The sequence below is a fragment of the Nanorana parkeri genome, unplaced genomic scaffold, assembly GCF_000935625.1.
Source record: "Nanorana parkeri isolate BGI_ZX_2015 unplaced genomic scaffold, ASM93562v1 scaffold771, whole genome shotgun sequence".
In the NCBI taxonomy this organism is placed as follows: Eukaryota; Metazoa; Chordata; class Amphibia; order Anura; family Dicroglossidae; genus Nanorana; species Nanorana parkeri.
This window is the reverse complement of record NW_017307039.1, coordinates 483834-505677: the sequence shown is the minus strand read 5'-3', so window position 1 is coordinate 505677 and position 21844 is coordinate 483834. Positions and strand designations below refer to the sequence as shown.

Sequence of the window (21844 nt, the reverse complement as noted above, 5' to 3'; positions counted from 1 at the left end):
GGGGGGGGGGGATGCAGAGGATGAGGAAAGAAAAAAGGCATCACACCGATCTCTCAACTAAAGCGTAACAGTTGTGGACGTCGCTTTGAGATCTGGTTGAGGTTAGACCTTATTTTATTTTTCTATTAAAATTTTGTTTTTTGTATCGCTGATTTCCTGCCAAGCCGTTCTCGGATATTAAAAAATGGCTCATCCCAGGAGAGAAGGGTACGATCATCGAGAGATAGTGGTGAAATATATCCATTATAAGCTGTCACAGAGGGGCTATGAGTGGCAAGAAGGGCGACACTTAACTGCTGAACTCTCAGAAGCTTCTGCTGCTGCTAACAATAATTCATTTAATGATGGAGAGGTGTCTGCTACCCATGGAGGTCCAACTGGACATCCACCTGCTTCAAATTTGCCTGCTGCTTCCTGTTCAGATAATGAAAATCCAAGTGATGCTCCGGTGCTAGACAATGCACCTGCTGCTCACAGAAGTACTGCATCTGCTGCTTCCCCTGTCCCTTTACCCCAAGCAGAGTTGGATGTTTCCGAGAGAGACTGGAATGCCCCCCAAGATGCCAACCAACCGCTAGATGATAATAATGATGAATATATGCCCTTACAAACCCTTCCCCCACAATTGTTTCAGACACTGAGCCGTGCTGGAGATGAGTTCTCCAGTATGTACCAGCAGGACTTCAGGCATATATCAGGGCTTCTCCATCTAACCCCATCCACAGTTCGTCTTCGCTTTGCTGCTGTGGTGGAGGAGCTCTTTCATGATGGGATAAACTGGGGCCGTATTGTGGCTTTCTTCGAATTTGGAGGAGTCATGTGCGTGGAAAGTGTCAATCGAGAGATGTCTCCTCTGGTGGATTCCATTGTTGGATGGATGACTGACTATCTGAACAGACATCTGCAGAACTGGATTCAAGAGCAGGGAGGATGGGTATGTTATAGTTTTATAACTAGTTTTATGGATTTGCCAGGTCTGTCTGTTTGGTATCATTGACACAGTCTTTAAATAACAAAATTCTTTAAAGATGTGTTTCACCGGAATGGACAAGTGATGAAGATGCCGGTAAAATCAAAACTGAAATGAGGTAACAAACTATAGGTGGCCCCATAGTAACCAAACTACCGGTGTATCCAAAGTTAGGATTAAACGAGTCCAGGATGTGGTTAGCAAATGTGCTAGGGACCACATACCTATATGTTGAGGGTCTGTAAGAGCCTGAGCTGTCGCATTATAGTGTTATAAACAAAGGCAAACTAAACTAAAAGGCAGAAAGGTTTAGCTACTGACATAATTCTATTAGATATTTTGAAGTGAAGCTTTCCATTTCCCAAACCTGTACACAAGTGATACAGTCATACTTTCATTATCCATTAAATCAGCTGGACACCTTTTCCAAAAACATGCAATGTTAAGCAAATTTACATTTTTTTAACAAGTCAGTAGCCAAGCCCTCATCTTCTTCTCAAACCACTACTTGTGTACTTGTGACCATTCAGATAATTCTGCTGCCCAGCAGATATAATTGATGTGGCTGCCACAGGAAGTGCAAAGGTGTCTTTGACATGTGGGCTGTGATTGACAGCTTGACTGTACCTTCTATGTACTGCAAATATGGAGCAATGACTAGGGAAATTATTAGGGGAAAAGTGGTTCTGGAGGGACAGACTGGAGCCGTTTTTGTTGTGATTGAGTACTGGTGAGTTGTTTAGTTGGTAGCAATTTCTGTAAACACTGGAAAGTAAAAGCTGCTTTAAATTGTAAACTATTACTTGTAAAGATTTTTATAAATGTTATAATTACTGTTGCTTCCCATCATGGCTTTTCTCGTATCTGCTGCAATATATACCGATTGAGAGTTGGCTAGATCCCATTTGGGCATTTCATATGAATCTTATGTCTCAATGAACTGTCCGGCCTCAAGATCTACATTTTCTTAATTGTAAATTGTTGACATTCTTTGATTAGTAGCGGTTTATGTCTTCTATGGTATGCCTGGTTCTTCCCTGTAATTTCTCAGCTATTCTGTTTGAAGTGTGATACAGCTCTTCTAAATGTCTTTGTTGCTTTGGATTACATAACAAAGATGAGCATAATACTTTGAAGATTTGACATCAATCTGTCACTGCTGTAAAGAGCATTCAGCCAGAATGGGTTATCCACTAAGATGGAGATCTAGCTAGTGGTTGGATATCACATTCTGTGTTTAATAAGCTGGAACTGTCCTAAAACGTATGTGGTACATTTATTGCATTCACCATTACTCAAAGTTCTTCTCTGCCATCTGTATGCTTATAAATAGTAACCCTAAAAGGTGTGGATTTGTATATCAAGATATGATGCAGGCATCAGGTTACCACAGCATTGGATCTCACACAGCCTCAGAGAAAGTGTATCAACTGAGATTACAAGCTGAACTCTAGGCAGATATAAAAACACAAATGAATGCAGCTCTCTATTCATTAATACATGATTCAATTACAAACAGTGCAAGTACCTGAATTTGACCTGGCATTAGCCTCTTCCAGTACCTGTACAGCAGAGCTTGGAATGTGAGAGGAATAAGCAGCATGCTGATAGATGGAGAAAGCAGAATGACACTGAAATTAGCACATCACTGTGCTGCTTCAGCTCTCACTGTCCAGTCAGCCTGGGGCAGGCCCAAGAAAGCCCTGGATCAAAGAAAGTACATTAAAGGATGCTGGCCATCAGACTGAAGACCTACAGTGGCCAAAAAAAGTACTGCATCTGTACATTGAAGGTAAATATTGCAGCGAATGCGTTCTATTTTTTTAAAATCTTTTAATTGGCTATTCATTTTTATCTTTGTTTTTGACTGGAGTTCTGCTTTAATGAAAACCTGTGCTGGGAAAAATATGGGGGCTTCCATTACTGACCCCCTCTTGAAATACTATTCTGGTTACAAAGCAGCCATTCTGAACAATTCAGAAGTATACAGCATATTAATCCAGATGATGAGTGCCAGGTACAGAGCTTCCTCAATTTGAAGAAATAGATTTAAAGAAATATCACCACAACATGAAAAAACAACATGATGAGTCCTCAGGGGACCAAGTGCATGTAGCATTTGGTCCCATTTTCTGCTTGTGCTGATGTAGCTTCACCCCAAGCTAAAGCCTAATTTTTGTGTGTTCTTATGGGGGAGCTACAACCAGCCTGTAGCCACCACCCTCTCAGTAAATAAAAAAGGATTGCTTTGCTTGTGATTATGGGATCAGCTAATTAAATGCATTGACTTTACTGCATGGATAGATACTGTATATTGGTATGGAGTCAAATATCATCTTGGAGTTTTGAAAACAAATACCTGGGACGTAGAAGTTTCTATTTACAGGATTTCAGATTACTAATGGAAAGGTTAGTGTTTTCATAGGGTTGGAGGGAGGTTTCATGTTTGGGTTGGGGGTCACAGAAGGGTTAGTGTGTGTGTGATAATCTGTGCAGAGATATGTGCACTAAAAACTACTAGTGCTGATCTCTTGACTGGGCAAGCTAACATACTGATCATTACATGTCTCCTGGTAATCATGCATTACTATTTGTTAAGTACAGTAGCCAGTAAAGTGTTCCAGCTTGCTCCGCACGAGCTGACGTTGTCAGAATAGTTGCCATAACTTTCTTCTTGGAATCCTCCATTGCCTTTATGTACCTTGAGGCAGTCATACAAACTATTCTGCCATAGTAGGTGCTGGCGGGTTGTGTGATCAGCTGACTGTTTGTAAACATGTGCTGACTGTTTTTATAACTTTTCTCCATGCACGTCCAAGCAACTGAAGACACCAAGGGAATAATTGCCCTCATCTCCAGCATGTGTCTGCTGCCAGGGACAGACGCTGTCTATCAGACCTAATTTTGTATTTGTCTCATTGTGAGCAATGTCGTCGAACAGCAGTGGGGGGAAGAGGGGCGTGCCATCGACCACACTTAACTCATATACTACACCACAGATCAGAACGGGACCAAGTGCTACATGCACTTGGTCCCAAGGTAGATTCCTCAAAGATTTTGTAAATGTAGTAATTTAAATAGCGTGATCGAGCAAAGAGTCCACACACCAACTGCTGTATGAGATGAAGTTCATTACTAACAAACTTGTTGGAGGTCATGTAAGACTGTTTTGTGCTATAATGCTAGTTGTCTGGCTGTCTTTTGGCTTCAATACTTCGTCAGAGCAAGCATGCAGTATGTAAAGTCAGAGTGATATGAGAACATCTGATCTTCATACTGGTTTCACCTCAGAAATTAAGGACACGTAAAATAAATAAGATCATCATGGCAGCCAGGTGACGTGAATTTCCAGTAGTAAGTCAGCAATGGCAGCCTCTGTATTTCTCTCATTACAGGTCTCCTTTTATGAAGTAAAGTCATACACATGCTGTAGGCTTTTAAGCAACACACGTTCTTGTCTTGAAAACCTTACCTTGTTTGTCCCCTTGTTTTGCATTAGTATACTATACTTGTGTTTAGGAAGCTGGAGACATTTGGGCGAAACTGAGTATTGAAAGCTGGGTGAACGTATACCTGTCAGCAGCTTTCAGTAGTATTAAAGTGACAAACAACAAGTGGAAGCAAACAGTGAGCTGTTCATGCTATACAGTAAACACTGCAGATGCGCTAAATATAGAAAGTTTATTCAGTTTACTATAATCTACATGGTTCTGCATTATGCCCTGTGGCATGATTCCAAAGGGCACCCTATAGGGTCATTAGGGAGGCAGCAGTTTGAGTGTACTTCCTGGATCCTACACTATGGAGTTTCCACTCTGCTTCCTGCATCACTAATAACTTTCAGACTTCCACAGCACGTTTGACTATGACATGGTTGTGAGAAACTTCTTACAACTGCCATTAACATAAGGTTTTTAAAATATAAGAGACAGTGGGTCTTCCAGCATCATCAGCAAACATGTTTCAGGATTACAGATAAAAACAAAAAGGAGTGGGGCGGACTTGTGCTTTACTGTAATGCCTGGATAAAAACTGAACTACTGAGCTGATTTCTCCCCATATTAATTTTAATGTTTTAATTTTAATTTTGACTAAAATATACCATTAAAGTAAACTGCACTTTTGTCAACTTTAGCAAAAAGAGAAGCTTGGGTAGTGAAACTATGACTTACCTTTCAGCTATCAAAAATAGGTCCCCTGCCACAGGTTCTAGGTCACTTAGCGGTAGTGGCCTAGCGCTGCAGTTCCCACATCAATCAGAAGTGAATTCATTTTTTTCTAATTTGGGGACCCACAATGCAAAGTTGCTGCAGGTCACATGATCTAAAATGGCAGTTTCAGATCACATGACCCAGAACCCCAATGCTCGGGGACTTGCCTTTTACATCCCAAAGGTAAGCTGCTGTTTCTTATTTGGGCCCCATGCTCCTGACTCCTATGTGGTTTGATCAATATGAACTTAACTTTAGAGTTACTGTAAGTCTGCTTTACCCGGAAATCCCTTTTATGTGTTTTACAAATGACCAGAACAGAACTTACTTATTCATTGTTACCTACCTAGGTCTTCTAGAGCCTTGGTTCTCAACTGGTGGGTCGTGACCCAAAAGTGGGTCGCGACCCAGTGTTAAGTGGGTCGCCACATGCCTTCCACTTTTCTAGGTGAGAGGCTCCTCTGCCTCACCCTAGCACAGCACTGTCCGTTCTCACACCGAGCAGCCATTCAAAATATGCTGCCCAGTGCCGAGTGTCGACTTGAGGTGGGGTGGGGTGGGCTGGGGGTATGACAGAGAGGGGGCTCCATCCATGACCCAAAAGTGGGTCGCGACCCAGTGTTAAGTGGGTCGCCACATGCCTTCCACTTTTCTAGGTGAGAGGCTACTCTGCCTCCCCCTAGCACAGCACTGTCCGTTCTCACACCGAGCAGCCATTCAAAATATGCTGCCCAGTGCCGAGTGTCGACTTGAGGTGGGGTGGGGTGGGCTGGGGGTATGACAGAGAGGGGGCTCCATTCATACGTGTATTGGTTACTGCTCCCTCTCGTGCCCTGTCGAGGTGCCTGGACCGGAGTGACAAAACATTCTGGCTCCCAACACCTCTACAGGCACGCATGGGAGCTGTACAAGCAATGCAAATATGGATGGAGCTCCATCACAGCACAGCAGCCCATACTGCAATACATTCCACTTGGGTCGCGACTTAACGACCGAGGACAAATGTGGGTCCTAGGGTTACACAAGTTGAGAACCACTGTTCTAGAGTATACAATCTCTCTTCTTTTGTCTTAAGATATAGTGCAGCAACGAAAGAGCTCATTTATTTTTGCTTTCCTTTAAGTGAACAGCTTGCCTAAAACAAGATAATGCAGGCAATTTCTGATTTGCCTCCTTGTCTTTCCAATAACATGCACTATGACAAGTCTGAAATTATGTTATTTCGCTATTACGCTCAGTTCACATGGAAATTAATAGGGACAAACTGTGCTGAAATGAATCTTAAAACCTAGTCAATGCACTAATCGGAAATATTTTCCTAGAAATGTAATTTCTATAAAAGAGCATAATTAGTGCCGCCAGTCTTCGTATTTTGAGACGTGTGAGCCTCCTTTTTTCAGACTAATGTGAAGATTAAATATAAATTAATAAGCAATGTTTTTTTTAAAACTCCAGCCTTTAAGGACACCAACAGGTCATGTTGCAAGGCCTTTGTGCAATGCCAGTTGTGTTAATTTTCGATCCATGACACTGATAATATCATCGTGGGAAGCTTAAGGGCTCATGCACATAGGCGTAATGAAATACTAATCATCTACACAGGAGTGCTGGCAGATGTTTCTTGGATAGAAAATGCCGGAATTGGCCAATACAGTGCTTGTGTTTACACATGTATAGAGACATAAACGTCCATACATTGCATACATGCATAAAATATACTTCTGTTCCATTTGAATAAATTTACGCAAGTGTGCATATATGCAGAGGTTTATATTTTGATTTGATGGATCTGACCACAGGGTACGTTTACTGATGTTTATGCACTGTGTGCATTGGCTCATAGAAAAACCACATGTCAAAATGAACAGAGCAACACATAGGTGGCTGAAGTTATTTGAACCTACTTTGATTGTGCATGTAAGTTATGTTTGCTCACACCCCCTCCTGACACTCAAGTCTCCTTTATAGGTTGTAAAACCAGGCCATCAGATTAAAGGACTAATAGAAATGGTGGGATGGGGTGAAATGAGGCCTGTTTTTATGGAAAAGTAAAAGTTTGTATATAAATTCAGTTACCTATATCATTGGATCTACTGGTTATGTTGGCAAGCATTTGCTTGTGCTTTTACATTTTTTTTCATCATATGCTTGAGTTTGAATTGCCAGGGATTGTGATTGGCTTTCTTGAGAGAAGAAAAACGTGACCTGTTGAGGGCTGTAAGGACTAGGGTTGAGAAAGACCCTCTAGCAAAGCTTTTGTTCTTTGGAAATGCTTTTGGTTATTTTATTTTCAGTGTGTGACCTGGTTTTTAAGGTTATAATATTAGATTATTGCATTCTGTATTTCGTTTTTTTTCCCAGCAATTTCAAGAAACGGCTGTTATGGACAGTTAACAGACAGTCACAATGATTTCCTCTATTTATTTTACCTCTTCAGATAGATTCTCCCAGTCATGATCCATGGGAGAATGATTGGATGAGACCAAGGTTGCCAACCCAATTTGCTCAGGCAGGTTGGCATTTCTCAACTTATTGTGTGACATAAAGAAGAGCTCACTGTCTGAACTGATATCACAAGTATCAAGTAAATAGTCACTCCTTCGCCTGATTATCATGTAGTAAGTGCACTGTCGTTAGAGGATATTCTTTTGTAATTTATTTATTTATTTTTTCAGATTTTTTTTATTACAGATCTTGGATATTATAAATGTGATTAATAACAAAAGTACGAGGAATTTGAGGTTGGGATTTTGTGCTGTGTAGTTGGAGTCTTACCTGTGGCAAAAAACACCTGTCAATGCAGTTTTATATTTAAATAATCTAAAATATTTAAATGTAACCTTAAATGCATCTAGGATAAGTTACTAAATTAGTCTTGATACCAGCCTACAGCAATGATCTGTACAGCAGTCTCCGACTGGTAGACTTTTTAGTGGATGGACCCATCATTGGCTGTTAAAGACGTTGCTGTGCTGCGTGGATCACAAAATTGGCTGACTGGCAAAACCCAATTGCAAAAGATGGTAAAACACTTTTAGTAAATTTATTTTGATTGTGGATTTTCTTCTTTTATGTAGTTTACGTTTAAAGGATAAGTGTACTTTAATTATGGAACTCCCCATTGAGCCTTTGGAACAGTAAATGTCATAGGTCCATATCTCAGATGTCTTAAATTATTGTATGTGCTTTGTACTGTATAGCTTGTTTAGAGCCACCCTATCCTAAAAACTGGAGCTCAGTTTTGTACTTAGTCCCACACATATACCAAGGTGAGAATGGGAGGTGTCAGAGAAAAGTAATGACAATCCATTGGGTTGGATCCATTGGCTTCTTTGACAGGTCCCATCCTCCCCCCAATGGGGACATACCAACACGATGTAGCTCCGAAATTGTCAGTGTGCAGAAGACCTGGGCATGCCAAACATTAAAAAAGTTGCAATTTCAAGCTATCTTGGGTATTTGTTTCATTATATTTATACCTGTAGAGGTTGTAGAGTGTTGAGGAGCTCCAGATCTAAATTAAATGTATCCTTTAGGTTAGACTAACACTTATGCGCTTGTGTTGCAGCACATTTTTATGGTAGGTTTTATGATGCATTGACATGTTATTCCTATCCAAAACCCGCATATTGATGGATGAAAAAACAGATGACATTTTTTTGGGCAATACTTTTCAATAGGGATGCACCGATACCAAGTGCAGTACTCGGTACAAGTACAAGTACAGATACTTTTCGAGCTCCAACACTAGACTAGATAAAAATTCAAAAGTTAGGTGGCAGCTGTCATTTGTAAGTAGCACACCAAGCTCCTGGGATTTGTACATCTCTGTTTTATGGTATGATTTTGTTTTTATAAATAAAGGGATGCACCGATACCATTTTTGCGAGTACAAGTACTGATACTTGCCCAAGTACAAGTACTGATACATTTTTGTTTATTGTCATGTGACAGTTTTTCTAAAATAATATCGACTAATGATTTCAGGATAGTGGTGGAGCGCCAAAACCAGGTCCCAGCTGACTGCAACATCTGCAACCCTGGTAGTTCTCATGAAAATGGCAAGTATCGGCATTGGTACTCGAAAAGTATCGGTGCATCCCTACTTTTCAACACACTCCGTATATGTGTAGCACTAATAAAAACAATGGCAAACCTCTGCACATGCATTGACACCTTAAACTGCATAGGCACGAATGGGCCCTATATGTCAACCTAGCCATAGTGGCCTAATTTATGAAAAGTATGTTAAGGAAAGAACACCTAATAAAACCTTTTCCCCAAATACTTGTGTGTTTGAGATGTCTTTTTCTATTATTTTGTTTCAAGGCATTTTGTTCGAGCTCCCTAAATTTAGCAGTGTCCTAGTGGTGCAAATGTTGACACTAAGAACCTTTGAGAGAAAGAAATTCATCATGAAAAGATAATATCTCGCTATAGCATTAATAGGATAAATGTGCTCATTTGTCATTGACGTTGATGATCACCAAGGGATAGCAGGAAAACTAAAGTCTAAATCTGAAAAAAGATTTATGAAATCACTTAAAAGTGGATGTGCTAGCTGATACTAAACTGTTTCAATTCACAGCTTGTGGTACTTGCTTTGTATTCTCAAGGCATGAATTGGTGTCTGAACTATGCCATTGACCACCGAGGCAATCTAAAAGGGCGTCTGAGATCATGTTTAAATTGTACACTGTTCAAAGTGAAATACTTATACAAGGCTATACTACTTCATACTACATCATAAATAATCTTCCTAATAAAGGGCAGTCAAAAGCACTGTGCACATAAGTGGTCTGTCCATTATCTGCCCGGTGCTTCCAGAGAGCCATTCAGGTCTCACTAACTCCTATTGTGCAATATACTTTGGTACAGCCTAACTCATCTTCATTTTCCGTGTTGCCAGGTAAGGGGCTATATTGTTTGAACTGCATGCATGCAAATCTGTTCAACTTTGCAAAGTCTATGGCCCTGGAACAAGCATGAACAGTCTTTGGAAATGATGTGGTCAGGACTGGACCGAGGACAGAATGTGGCATGAAAATAGTTTGGGCATTGCTAATGTATAAAGTGCAATAGGCCCTGTGTGCTCTACAGGATAGTAAAAACCTGATTGGTTGCCTTTAAGTGGACATACTTCTAAGTATTTTCCCATAACGGATTAAAGGGGCACTAAACTAGTTTCTTAGAGTTTTGCCATAATCACTTGCAAATTATGGTACACACCTACCTCCTTTTGTGTGTACTTTTGGCGATGATTGGTCTAGGATCCTGTCACCCCTGAATCCCCTGCTGCCAATTCTTCTGACTCCAATGGTGATCCTATTCAGTCGAGTGGCAGCAGATGCTAGGCACTAGAAAGCTGAGCATACCAGCAACCGGCAATGTAAAAGGCACCATTGGGCAGAGTGTCTGCCTTCCTGATGGTGCCTGTAGAGTCCTGATGATGAAATCACTACGAGGACAGTGCAGGACATAGAATTGGACATGGAGGTAGGTACCACTGAGCACCAATGGGGCATTATTTCCACTGACGCAAGAGCATGATTACCGTTGCACAGGGGCACTACTGACACATCAGCGTTTTTTACGGATCCTAATGCAGGGGGTATTTTTTACCTACACAGATACAGGAGCATTTTTAATGCATGGGTATTTGTTATTCCAAGTGATGCAAGGACATTTAATACCAGTGCTGACCACTGATGCAGGTGCATGTTTTACTCCCACTGACTACTGATGTAGGATCATTTTTTTTACTGACCACTGACACGGGGGAGGGGGGTGAGAGAGAGAGGGGTATTGAGAGAGTAGGGGGTGAGGGCTGTCATTGGCATGCGGGGTGATTACGGCGTGCTTTTCACAACTGGCATACACCGTGCACACCTCACAGGTACCGAGCAGAATAGCCGAGCCGAATGCCGCTCGGAGGCATTCGGCTATTCACTCACTGCCATTCTGCCCCTATGACAGTAGGGGCGAACGGCAGCGAGTGAGCTGCCGGAGCTTCGGCTTAGCCGATCCAGATGTTGGATTGGCTGAGTCGAAATCCCTCTGCACTTCGGCTCAGCCAAACATGAGCATGTTCGGCTGACGGAAGGCAGCCGATGTACGGCTGAAATCAGCCGTACTAGGCCACAGTGAACAGCTGAACTTCGTTCGGCTCACTTCACTTCGGCTGGGTTATTCACTCAGCTGCCTTTAGCAACTTTGTGGATAACCCCCTTAGTGGCACAAAGGAATGACTGTGCAGGGAAAGATTTGGATTAAGGGTAAATAATGTTGTCTTGGGCTATATTTTTTTTAAAAACTAGACTTTTGTTTAAATTTGCCTGGGGTTCAAGGGGGTTCTAATATGGATGCACTTTTAGTACATACACACATTGTAGCTGACTTTTATATGAATTGGGATAATGTATTTAATTTAAAGATCAGGCACACATTTACAATTTGGCCTGGCATTAACAAATTACATACAGACGTTAAGACATAAAAAAACTTTAGTGATCACCAGCTTTAGCTGTTTTCCTGGCATCCTCCAGCTGTGACAGGTGGCATTGGTCAGTGTTGTTTTCTTTCCCCTTAGGCCAAACCGTCAAACACCTTCATTAACGAATCTGTCATCTAAAGAATGATGGGACTACATTTCAGTTTAGTTTATCCCTAGATACAGTGCTTTTCACAGTGTTTTATTGCCTCCTGTTACTCAGCATGGCCCCTGGAGTGTTTATCAGCATCATACATCATTTTAACATGCTAGTGGGCACACTTTGAGCTTTGTCGTACATATTAGCATGAAAAGTTGATAGCAGCTTAGTCGAAATGATCAGGATCAGGAAGTGTGAGCCTTAGAAGGTGTTATCAAAATGATCTTGACTGCATGTATTCTGCTATGGCAATATTTACTGGCAAAGATAGTCAAAACACTACGATTGCCCATATTAATATAGACAAAATAGGATTGCAAAATAATTTTGTGGGATCAGCAGCTTGTTGGTTTTGAATAACACTGTTGTGATTTCTTCAAGTTTTGTAAAAATGCCATTAGATTTTTCTTCCACGGATGCGGGGGCATTTTTATTTTACTGACCACCGACCCAGGGGTATTTTTTGCTTCCATGGATGCAAGGGGATTTTTTACTGATCACTGATGCAGGGGTATTATGAACCTCCATAGATGCAGGGGTAGTATTTTACTCCCACTGATGCAGTGACATGTTTTTCTCTCACTGACCACTGATAAAGGGGCATGTTTCATTCTCACTAACCACTGAAGCTGCGGCATTTTTTTACTAACCTCTGACGGAGGGGTATTTTTTACTGACCACTAATGCAGGGGTATTTATTACTTCAATGAGGCATATTTTACTCACCATTCATGCATGGGTATTTTTTATTTTCAATGGTACGGGGTCATTTTATATTTAAACTGACTGCTTTCCAGATCATGTTTTGCTATATTTATTTATGAAACCTTATGTTGTCATAACTAATATTCATGATGGACCACTAAAGACCTCTTGTCTTGTTTAGTTACTTTAGTTACTGCATTTAATTTCTTCAAATGAGTGACTAAAAACAAAATTAACAGTGTTAGTATATAATATTAATAGATATATTAATATTGTAATACAGTACACTGAAAGAGGTACTACAGGTGGTACGCAAGTGTGCTGCCTCCGTTAACAATATTAAAGATGGAAGTGGAAAGCAAGAGTGACTTTGAGGAAAAACTTCCCTCAGTCATGAGAGAAGCTAAATTAGTCTCACAATTGACCATTGTAAAAAATCTAAAGAATGGAGACATAGTGTAACGAGTCCCGAGGGTTCAGACCGCTCGGGTCTCCCCACATGCAGGGACGGACAAATTGCGTTCCACGGTGGAACGCGGAAGCCGCTCGACTTCCGGATTGCGGTGCGAGCGGCCTGCGTTCCACGGTGGAACGCGGAAGCCGGTCGTCACGGCAATTGACTCCTCCCTCACTCCTGGGCTATTTAAAGCCCCAGCTGGGGCAGTATGGCGTTCAACTATTGAAGTCAGAACGCCTGCTGCCTCATTGACTCTGAACCCTACAATCTCGCTATTTACCCTGCCTTGGAAGGAATCCCTCTGGACAATCTCTGCCTCAATCTACCCTGCCTGGGAAGGACTCCTCCTAGACCATCAGAAGGACCTGCTGCTTGGTTACAGACCAGAAGCTCCCAAACGCAAGTATCCCCCAGGGGAAAACTAAAACCATAGACTGTATTGATTACCTGAACTGTCCTTAAAGGGGAACTCCCTGGTATATCGGAGGTTTATTATCAGTTTACTACCTATATTACTACAAACCATATCATCCAATCTCATTTATTGATATTAGGCTATGATGCAATAGCTCTGCATTTCTTTTTGGTTACATACGGTTGTGATGCTAGAGTCCCAAACTCCCCGTTTAAGATTGGGAGTGACGCCTGGGACTCGAACCTGAGAAGCCGTCTCCAACCACCAAACGCGTGCTAAACTCCGCAGTTGTGAATCCCAATTGCCACTAAAGCAGTCGTGACACATAGTCTGCAGTCTCTGGTCATCTCTTGTAACATGCCTGTCATCTCTGACCATCTCCTGTGGCATGCCTGTAGTGCCTCTAGTATTGCATTCAGTGAATTATGTGGGTTCCACTGACGATGGCACTGGAGCCTCTCTATACCAAGTTGTTCTGGGCTGTGTACACAAAGTTTCCTCATGCAGATAAACTCCCTGCTATCTTCTGCTTGTAACTTGCTACATAGTTACAATGCTACAGTCCTAGTAATCACTGAAATAGAGGAGCCTGAGGAAATGCTTCTTACTCCCTGTGACTGTACTGCTTTCATTGGTGAACTGTTTTGTGGTTGGATCCATAAAAAAACATTGGCTTCACTGCAAACGTTTCTTTGCTTCCTAGAACTGATGGTGTATTTGGTCCACTAAACACACAGCCTGAGAGAGTTCAAATGTACAAATCTGAATATGTAATGGTTTTTAAGAAAGTAGAATAACATTCCTAGTATGCTTTGTTCACTGACTATAGAATTATTTAATTTAAAGCAATGGCGTAGACAAAGATGTATCTGAACCATTGCTGTAATCACCAATTGCCAAATACAGAGGGCATTAGTTCTTTTGCATTGTGTCCCATGACAGTTTTTAATTTTATCATGTCTGAACTTTATATATTTAAATGGCTGTTCCTCAGTGCAGAGACACAACAGTGACTCATGTAGTGTAGCATTGTCTTCTTTACAGCCGATCACTTTATATTCTTTTCATGGTAGGCTCAGCTGTTCTTTTTACCAATATACACATGTGCCTGGAAATCCAGGGTCTGATACATCTCTGACTGAAGTGAGAAGCTGGCCTGGTCCAGTACACCATTACTGTGAGCTTCTACCTTGGTGAGAACTGGAAGGTAATTGAGTCATGGTACACCTGCCCTCAACCGTGTGGTTGAGGCTTCAGCATTGTTTTATGTAGCAGTGTAGGCTTGCAGTTCTGGGGCAGAGAGCAGAAGATGGAGATAAATTAACTAAGCAATGAATTTAAGGAGGGAATCCCTGACATGCGGTACTGCAAGGCCTCCAGGGAGTTTTGTTAGTTATATGATGGCATGGGGTTTGAAATACATTTGTAAATCAGTAGTTTCAAATACATTTGTACATCTTTCTTTGCATTGTGCACAATGCATAGGTAGGGATGGGGATTAAAAGAGCCCAAAAGGAGTAAATCAGTTTGGGGAGAAGTGTTATCTTGATTGTGGCTATATAGCTGAACTATGACATCCCTAGGTATGAAGGTTTGGAGGATTCCCAGTAAAAGTCAAAAGAATATTTTAAGTGAAATAAGTGGGTTTGGGTAAGGAGATATTCAGTGCTTTAGATTTGCAGCTGTTTATTAGTTCTGAGATTTGTCCGAAGTTTCAGAGAAGAGTTTTGAGAAGGGTTGTCCCATGGGCTTGGGGAACCCTGGATAGATTCAGTTGGAAAAAGAGCAAGTCCGCTGCTGATAAGCAGAAGTCCATTGGGAAATTGTTTAGCTTGCTCCATATGTCTCAGAAATTTAGAGAAAAATGGTTGAGGATCCTCTCTTTTATGTGCAGTGGAAGGCATGCAGGGACCCAATGAACATGGGGGCGCGACCCACTTTTGGGTCACGACCCACCAGTTGAGAACCACGACTCTATAGTATTCCCCATTCGATCCTGTCCCGGCAGCTACATAAACAGTTATGAAGGTAAGTGGAGGGGCAGAGGAGCTTGGCCAGCACAGGCGGTAATTGTACACTCCCAGAAGACAAGAAAGCTATGGTGTTCAAAGAGGAAGAGGGTTGTGCTAAAGAATTGTTTTTTGTGGAGTAGCCATATTTTATAGCAAGTTCAAAGGCACTTTGCAAGTGAATAAAAAGTAATTTATGGAAAGAAAAAACACTGCATTTAAACATTTAAAATACTCTGATTTTTCTGTGCTTTTATCTGCATTTTTTTTAAGTTGGTGACATCTGTTTAACGGGGTATCAGGTTAATATGCATTCATAGAAGAAATAATATGCTGATTGCTTATAATTTCTTATATGCTAATATAAAAAAACAATAGCAGAATGCAAACCCCCCTTTATTGCTCTATCAACTTAGCATTGGACGGTGAGGAAATGCTCTAACCATGTCAAAAGGTGTGTTAAAAAGGAAGTAAAATCAGACCACTGATTTTTTTTTTAGATTCACAGCCTAGAGTAATCACAACAATGAAAGAACAAACAAAAACAGTGAAACTCTTTGCATTGTGGTTCAAATGGCATACAACCTAAACCACAAAGTAGTATTAGACAAAATAATAGTGTGTGTGGGTGTATAGATAATATACAGTATATATGGCCTGGCCAAAAAAAAAATCATCAACTGGATTTAGCAAAGCAAATAGATAAAAGCCTTCCACTGGATAATTAACCTAGGTTCAGTAGTATGCCCCGGAAAAAGGCCAGCTGCCTACCTGAATATACCAAATGACCAGGTTTTTCCCATCAATAGATCTTTTCTTCCCTGATGACATGGGCATATTCCAAGATGACAATGCCAGGATTCATTGGGCTCAAATTGTGAAAGAGTGGTTCAGGGAGTATGAGACATCATTCACACATGGATTGGCCACCACAGAGTCCAGACCTTAACCCCATTGAGAATCTGTGGGGTGTGCTGGAGAAGACTTCACGTAGTGGTCTGACTCTCCAATCATCACTACAAGATCTTGAAAAATGCTGAAAAATCCTGAAACATTAATGCCACTCTGGAGGGAAATAAATGTTGTGACATTGTATAAGATTATCAAAATGATGCCACGGAAAATGTGTGCCGTCACTAAAGCTAAAGGTCCAATGAAACATTGGAGTGACTTTTTTTTTGTCAGACTTCAATTTTTAAGCATTAGTCCACTTTGTGTACACAGTACTAACAAAACAACAGGTTTCCCACAGTTTTTCTATTTTCTCTTGCTGTACTGTTTTGCGATTGAGTAATACATTTTAATGTGAAACTTGCACTACAGCAAACAGACTTTCTGCCTTTTATTTATCTAAAAATAATTGAATACAATTCAGTAGGCAAACATATCTAGAAATAAATGATACATATTTCAGTCTTGTGAGTAAGCTGGTGTTTAGACAAGGACATGAAACACATTTGGCATTTTGTGACATATATAAGAGTAGGCACAAATGGAAAGGTTTTATGTTTTTGTTGTTTTTAATTGCAACATTGACAAAACACAGACACAGTATTTCAATTATCTGAGGACATCTGTCAGATACATGGACAACAACACTCACATGAACTCATGGGCTGCAAAACACCGTTCATACATCACATTGGTCATCTCAATATTCTTGTAAATACATGGCACATATTTTATTTGCTACATCGCACTGACTGTCTTGTATCTGGCAATTGTTAAATGTCATTTGCCTTTCAGATGTGGAGATAATTGCAAAGGAGTTTGGCAAATAAAAACCATAGGTTTGTGAAATCTACAGAACATTACTCTGTTTTTGTTAATTGTTTACAACTAAAATCAAGCAGAAATGAGCATTTTTGTGGCATTTCTGTTCTAGCTATATGAGAAAAGTGCCGTAGTTTTAGAAAGATTATTTTAATGCACATGGATATGTGTTGTGTAAATGTACTTAGAGGAGCCATTAAAAGTGGAAACCTTTCTTTTTGTATGGTCAGTTTTGTACAGGAGGGCCTCTATTTATTACTGTCTGTGACCTTTTCAGGAAGATTTCCTCTCACTTCCTTTGTTGGTGACCAATAGAGACCAATGAAGACAAAAAAAGATACCAGTAGAATCCTGAGATCGATTCTAACCTGTCCCCACTCTATCAAAATGAGAGAGAAAAAAATGTGGCTGAAATTTTATTTAAATAGACACAGTCGTCAAAGCCTATAACAACTGTGTCCCTAATTTCTATTCCAGCACGTTGGTAAACCCCTACGACTGCTAATAACTTGGTGTCCTAGTACTGGCTGTGAAGATAGTAACAATTGTTTTCTATTTGCCCTGTTCACACTATACATGTGAGGTTGTGTGCAGAAAAATTTTGCTCAATGGACATGGTGCTATCCAGAGTAAGAGATTTATCATTTGCAACTGAAATTCTGGTGGGGCATACTGTTTTCTCTCAAGGTGGGCTCTTTCTTCCTCTCCTTTCTCTCTGTTGTACAGTATGTGACCATAACCCATCCTTGATTCTTCTGTGTGGCATTTGGCTACACCAGGGTTTCTCAACAGGGGTTCTGCAAGAGTTCCCCATGGGTTTTCATTACCTCCACTACTGCAGTAGATTTGTATCTGTCCAACAGTGGCTTCTGTAACTCCTCTGCAAGCTACCACTGCAACCGATTCACCTCCTTTGAACAGTGCCTTGGATTAAACTATAGTACCATTGGGCAGATTGATGTGCGACCTGGATGACTTTTTTTGTTTTGGCGCATGATGTCATCAGCAGGAAGGAAACTTAACCAGAAACATAGGTGGGCTTGGGGCCAGGTGAGTGTCCTCATTCTTCTCTAGGTGTACTAATCTGCCATTCCTGTCGAACCTTACCCTTCAGTAACTATTACCTAGCCCGGCATTTTTATGTCCGTCTTCTCTTACAGCAGTGTTGTCGCAGGCACAGTTCAGTACATGGTACAGCGAGCTAAGTGTCATCCACTAACTGCAGACAACCAGTGAGGGTACCCATCACCTATTAATGTATTTGCATTTGTTGTTTACTGTCTGCATCTGACACGTGCATATGTGTACACTGTTCATTCTATGCTACCTGGGTAAAACCAATGCTTTGTTTCTATTGGGTATTACCTGTGGGTATATTACACACTGTCCAGTCTGTGAGATGGGCTGCATGGTAAAGTGTGCAAGTGACAAACCAATAATACCTGCTGTGTATGCTATGCCCTATATATAGCATTTCCTGTAACATCTACCATTGTAATGATGCCCACGATGTTAAAGTTACAAAGTCCCCACCCCTCTGATCAGTGTCATGTGCAAGCTCTATGCTGATAATAAACTCAATTCAATATGGCAACGATGTCACCCAGATTTGATTCCTCAAACTGAGCTTTCAAATCTCTAACAATCCCTTAGATGTGTGCCCTGCTCAGTTCTTTTTCTTTGCAGAATGTTTGCTCTTTCTCTCACTCCCTTGCCCACAGCTTTCATTTTTACTTTCTTTTGTTTTCTCTCTTTTATCTCTATTCAACGTTCTTTGTACTCTTTCACTGCTTTGCTATGCTCATCTCTGGCACAGAACGTCTTTCCTTCTTCAGCTCTTCTACCCCTGGATTTCAGTCGCATTAAAATTGTAAAATTTGGGGCAGAGAGAAAGTGTAGCACATGTTGCTCCCTCTCCACCTTTTCGGACTACCATCAGCAGCTTATCCCATGCTTTAAATTAGAAAATTATTTCAGGGGTTCCTCCAGACCTGAAAATGGTTTCAAGACTTTCTCTGGCATAAAAAGGTTGAGAAGGGCTGGGCTGTGGTAACATCTATCTTAATATGCACTCCATTGTAGTTTTGCATGCATGTGGACAACCCCATACTATTTATGTACCTAATTGTTCTCAACAAAGGTTGCTACCACTGCATTATCATGAAAGTAAGAAAATTGTACAATGCAGAATAACTTGTCAGATTCTGCAGTCTGAAAGCCCTTTTAGTTTAAGAAAGGAAATATTTAATAAAGATAATAGTTGGGACTTCAAGTACAAAACTCACAGACCATGGAGGCATTGAGCCAACAGCTGCGCTCCACTTACATTTTTCAGACAGCTATATCTCATAAAGGACATCACTAAGTTAAGTGTACAGGTAATACTTTTGCCTTCTATTCTTTTGTCACAGATAATTCACAGTTCTTTGAGGATAGTGTGGAGAAATATGCAGATAAATTGAATGCCTCTGTACATTGAGGACCATTGGTTTAAAGATTAGATAGGTCAGTTTGTTAGTACAGAATAGTCAGCGTAGCTCAATTCTCTCTGTACATTGGCAAGGTGTAAAAGGAACAATGCACATGCACACACTGTTCTGTGAAACTGTTTTACTTATTTTCCAAGGTGCCCAATGAGAAGTTATTCATGAGTGTCATGAGACCTCTAAATGGAATAAGCAGGCTCTACTCAACATGCATGAAGACTTGATTGTTCTTATATTTCAAACATCAAGTCTTTGCAGCATCTGCATCACTTCATTACAGCTATATGTTTACATTACTGTAAACCATCATTAAAACAAAGGGGATCACTGCACATGGTGCGCACTATCACCAGCTGTAGTTCAAGAACCTCTCAAGTTGCAAGATGCTATGGGTAAAAAAGCAACACTCTATCTTTCTGTTTCCTCAGCCAAGTAGTGCAGCTGGGGACACCTAGACCACAGCATGTGTACATTACTACAGTTCTTTTATGGATTATTTATATACAATGTAAACAGATTTTCTTAACTGCCCCCTTTCTAAATGATTATGCTGAATTTGAATAATGTAGATATTAAAAATTGAAAACCACTTGGCTTATTCTGCAGTAAGTTGTTTTTGAAAGAGGTATATTTTCCAGAAATGTCAACATGATACATATTTTGTAATTTGTGGAAACTAACAATGTATGACATTGTTTATCACCGTTCACAGCCATAATATGCAGAATTCATGTGTTCAGTGATCCAAAGTATTTTTGTTGTTGTTTTGTATTGAATCAGAGCGGTTAGAACCTATTTTATTAGGTTTTTCTTTCTGTCTGAGAGTGATTTCCCCTCTCTTCGTGCCCTAGTGACCTCCAAGGAGGTGAGGAGGACTTTCCCATTGATAACACAGATTATTAGTTTATTTTTATTTCTATAGCACTATTTTTCCCTGGGCACTCAACACACTTTATGCGCTGTTGGGACAGATGGTGAGGTAGGTATCTTGAACGTGCTCAGTTGTATATCATACAGGAACCAGTTAACCTAACAGCATGTCTTTGGAGTCTAGGAAGAAACCAGAATACGTAGAGGAAACCTACTTAAGCACAGGTAGTACATGCAAACTCCTTGCAGGTAGTGATTCTGGCCCTCGCAGATTCTAATAAGCAAAACTGTTCCTGTCAAAAGCATTTCCACTCATTTCTTGTGTGGATGGGGTCTCACCAGGAGAAAAACCTGGCAGAGGTTCTACCCTTTTCTATTCTATCAAAAGCTAAAAACAGGTCCCCAATGACCATATAGAAGGAGCTATCAAATATATAATGTCATTTATTATTTAAAATACAAATCTATTTATTACAACAAAATTTATTCTGGAAACAGCCATTGGAAACTGCTTTCAACTTTAGGTGTAAAGATTTAAAGGACATCTTCGTCAGGAATTTTTTAAAGGGCTAGTGTCCCATGTGGGCACAAGTCTAATTATGTTTAAATACTGATATTGAGTCTTTGCATAGAAACTTCTACAGAGTCCACTGGTGCCCTGCAAAGGAGAGAAAAGGTAACATCTAGTACCTTATGTTGCCTAGCTACCAGGGGGTCCCTTTCTGACTCTTGTTCTAGTTTAGTAAGAAATGTAGTAGTAGCGGCCTAGATATTTCTTTCAGTGCAAGTTTCTTTACAGGTGACACATGGAATCAATGATTGAACTGCTAATACTCTCTGGAAAACACAGCAAATATACAAAAACAGAAAGTGCACACAGCACCTGTAGAACTACCAGGGTTGCAGAAGTTGCATGTGCGACCGGACCATGGTGTTCTGCCACTTGGGGAGGTGGAAAGGAAGCGGCCCCGGTAACCACTGAGACGCCGACATTGCCTCCTGGGACTACGGCTCCCCGCATGCAGTAGGCCAATGCTTCATGGCTCCCTCCTGTGGTGGGTGATACTCATGCCACCGCATTCTACCCACTGAAGGCCAGTTCACTCCATACACACCATTATTACTGAGTTTCACAACTACGGGGATTCTGCATTGCTGTATAATTATTGTGTGCGAAAAGACATGGAGCTTAGAGACATTACACATGAGTAAACAAAATTGGTTATTTAGACTGGGGTGAATTAATGTACTACAGCTGTATCTGTAAAATAAAATACAAATTATATATATATATATAT

At 40.7% G+C, this 21844-nt stretch overlaps 1 protein-coding gene across 1 annotated transcript in view; it reads left to right on the top strand.

Moving 5' to 3' along the window:
* The first annotated feature begins 7 nt into the window (after positions 1–7).
* The window catches only part of BCL2 (BCL2, apoptosis regulator), a 126417-nt gene continuing 104580 nt past the window's right edge, over positions 8–21844 (top strand). The window contains exon 1 of the mRNA XM_018564673.1: positions 8–934. Within this exon, the coding sequence (XP_018420175.1) occupies positions 185–934 (750 nt within the window). The 5' untranslated portion in view covers positions 8–184. The remainder of the gene's footprint in view (positions 935–21844) is intronic.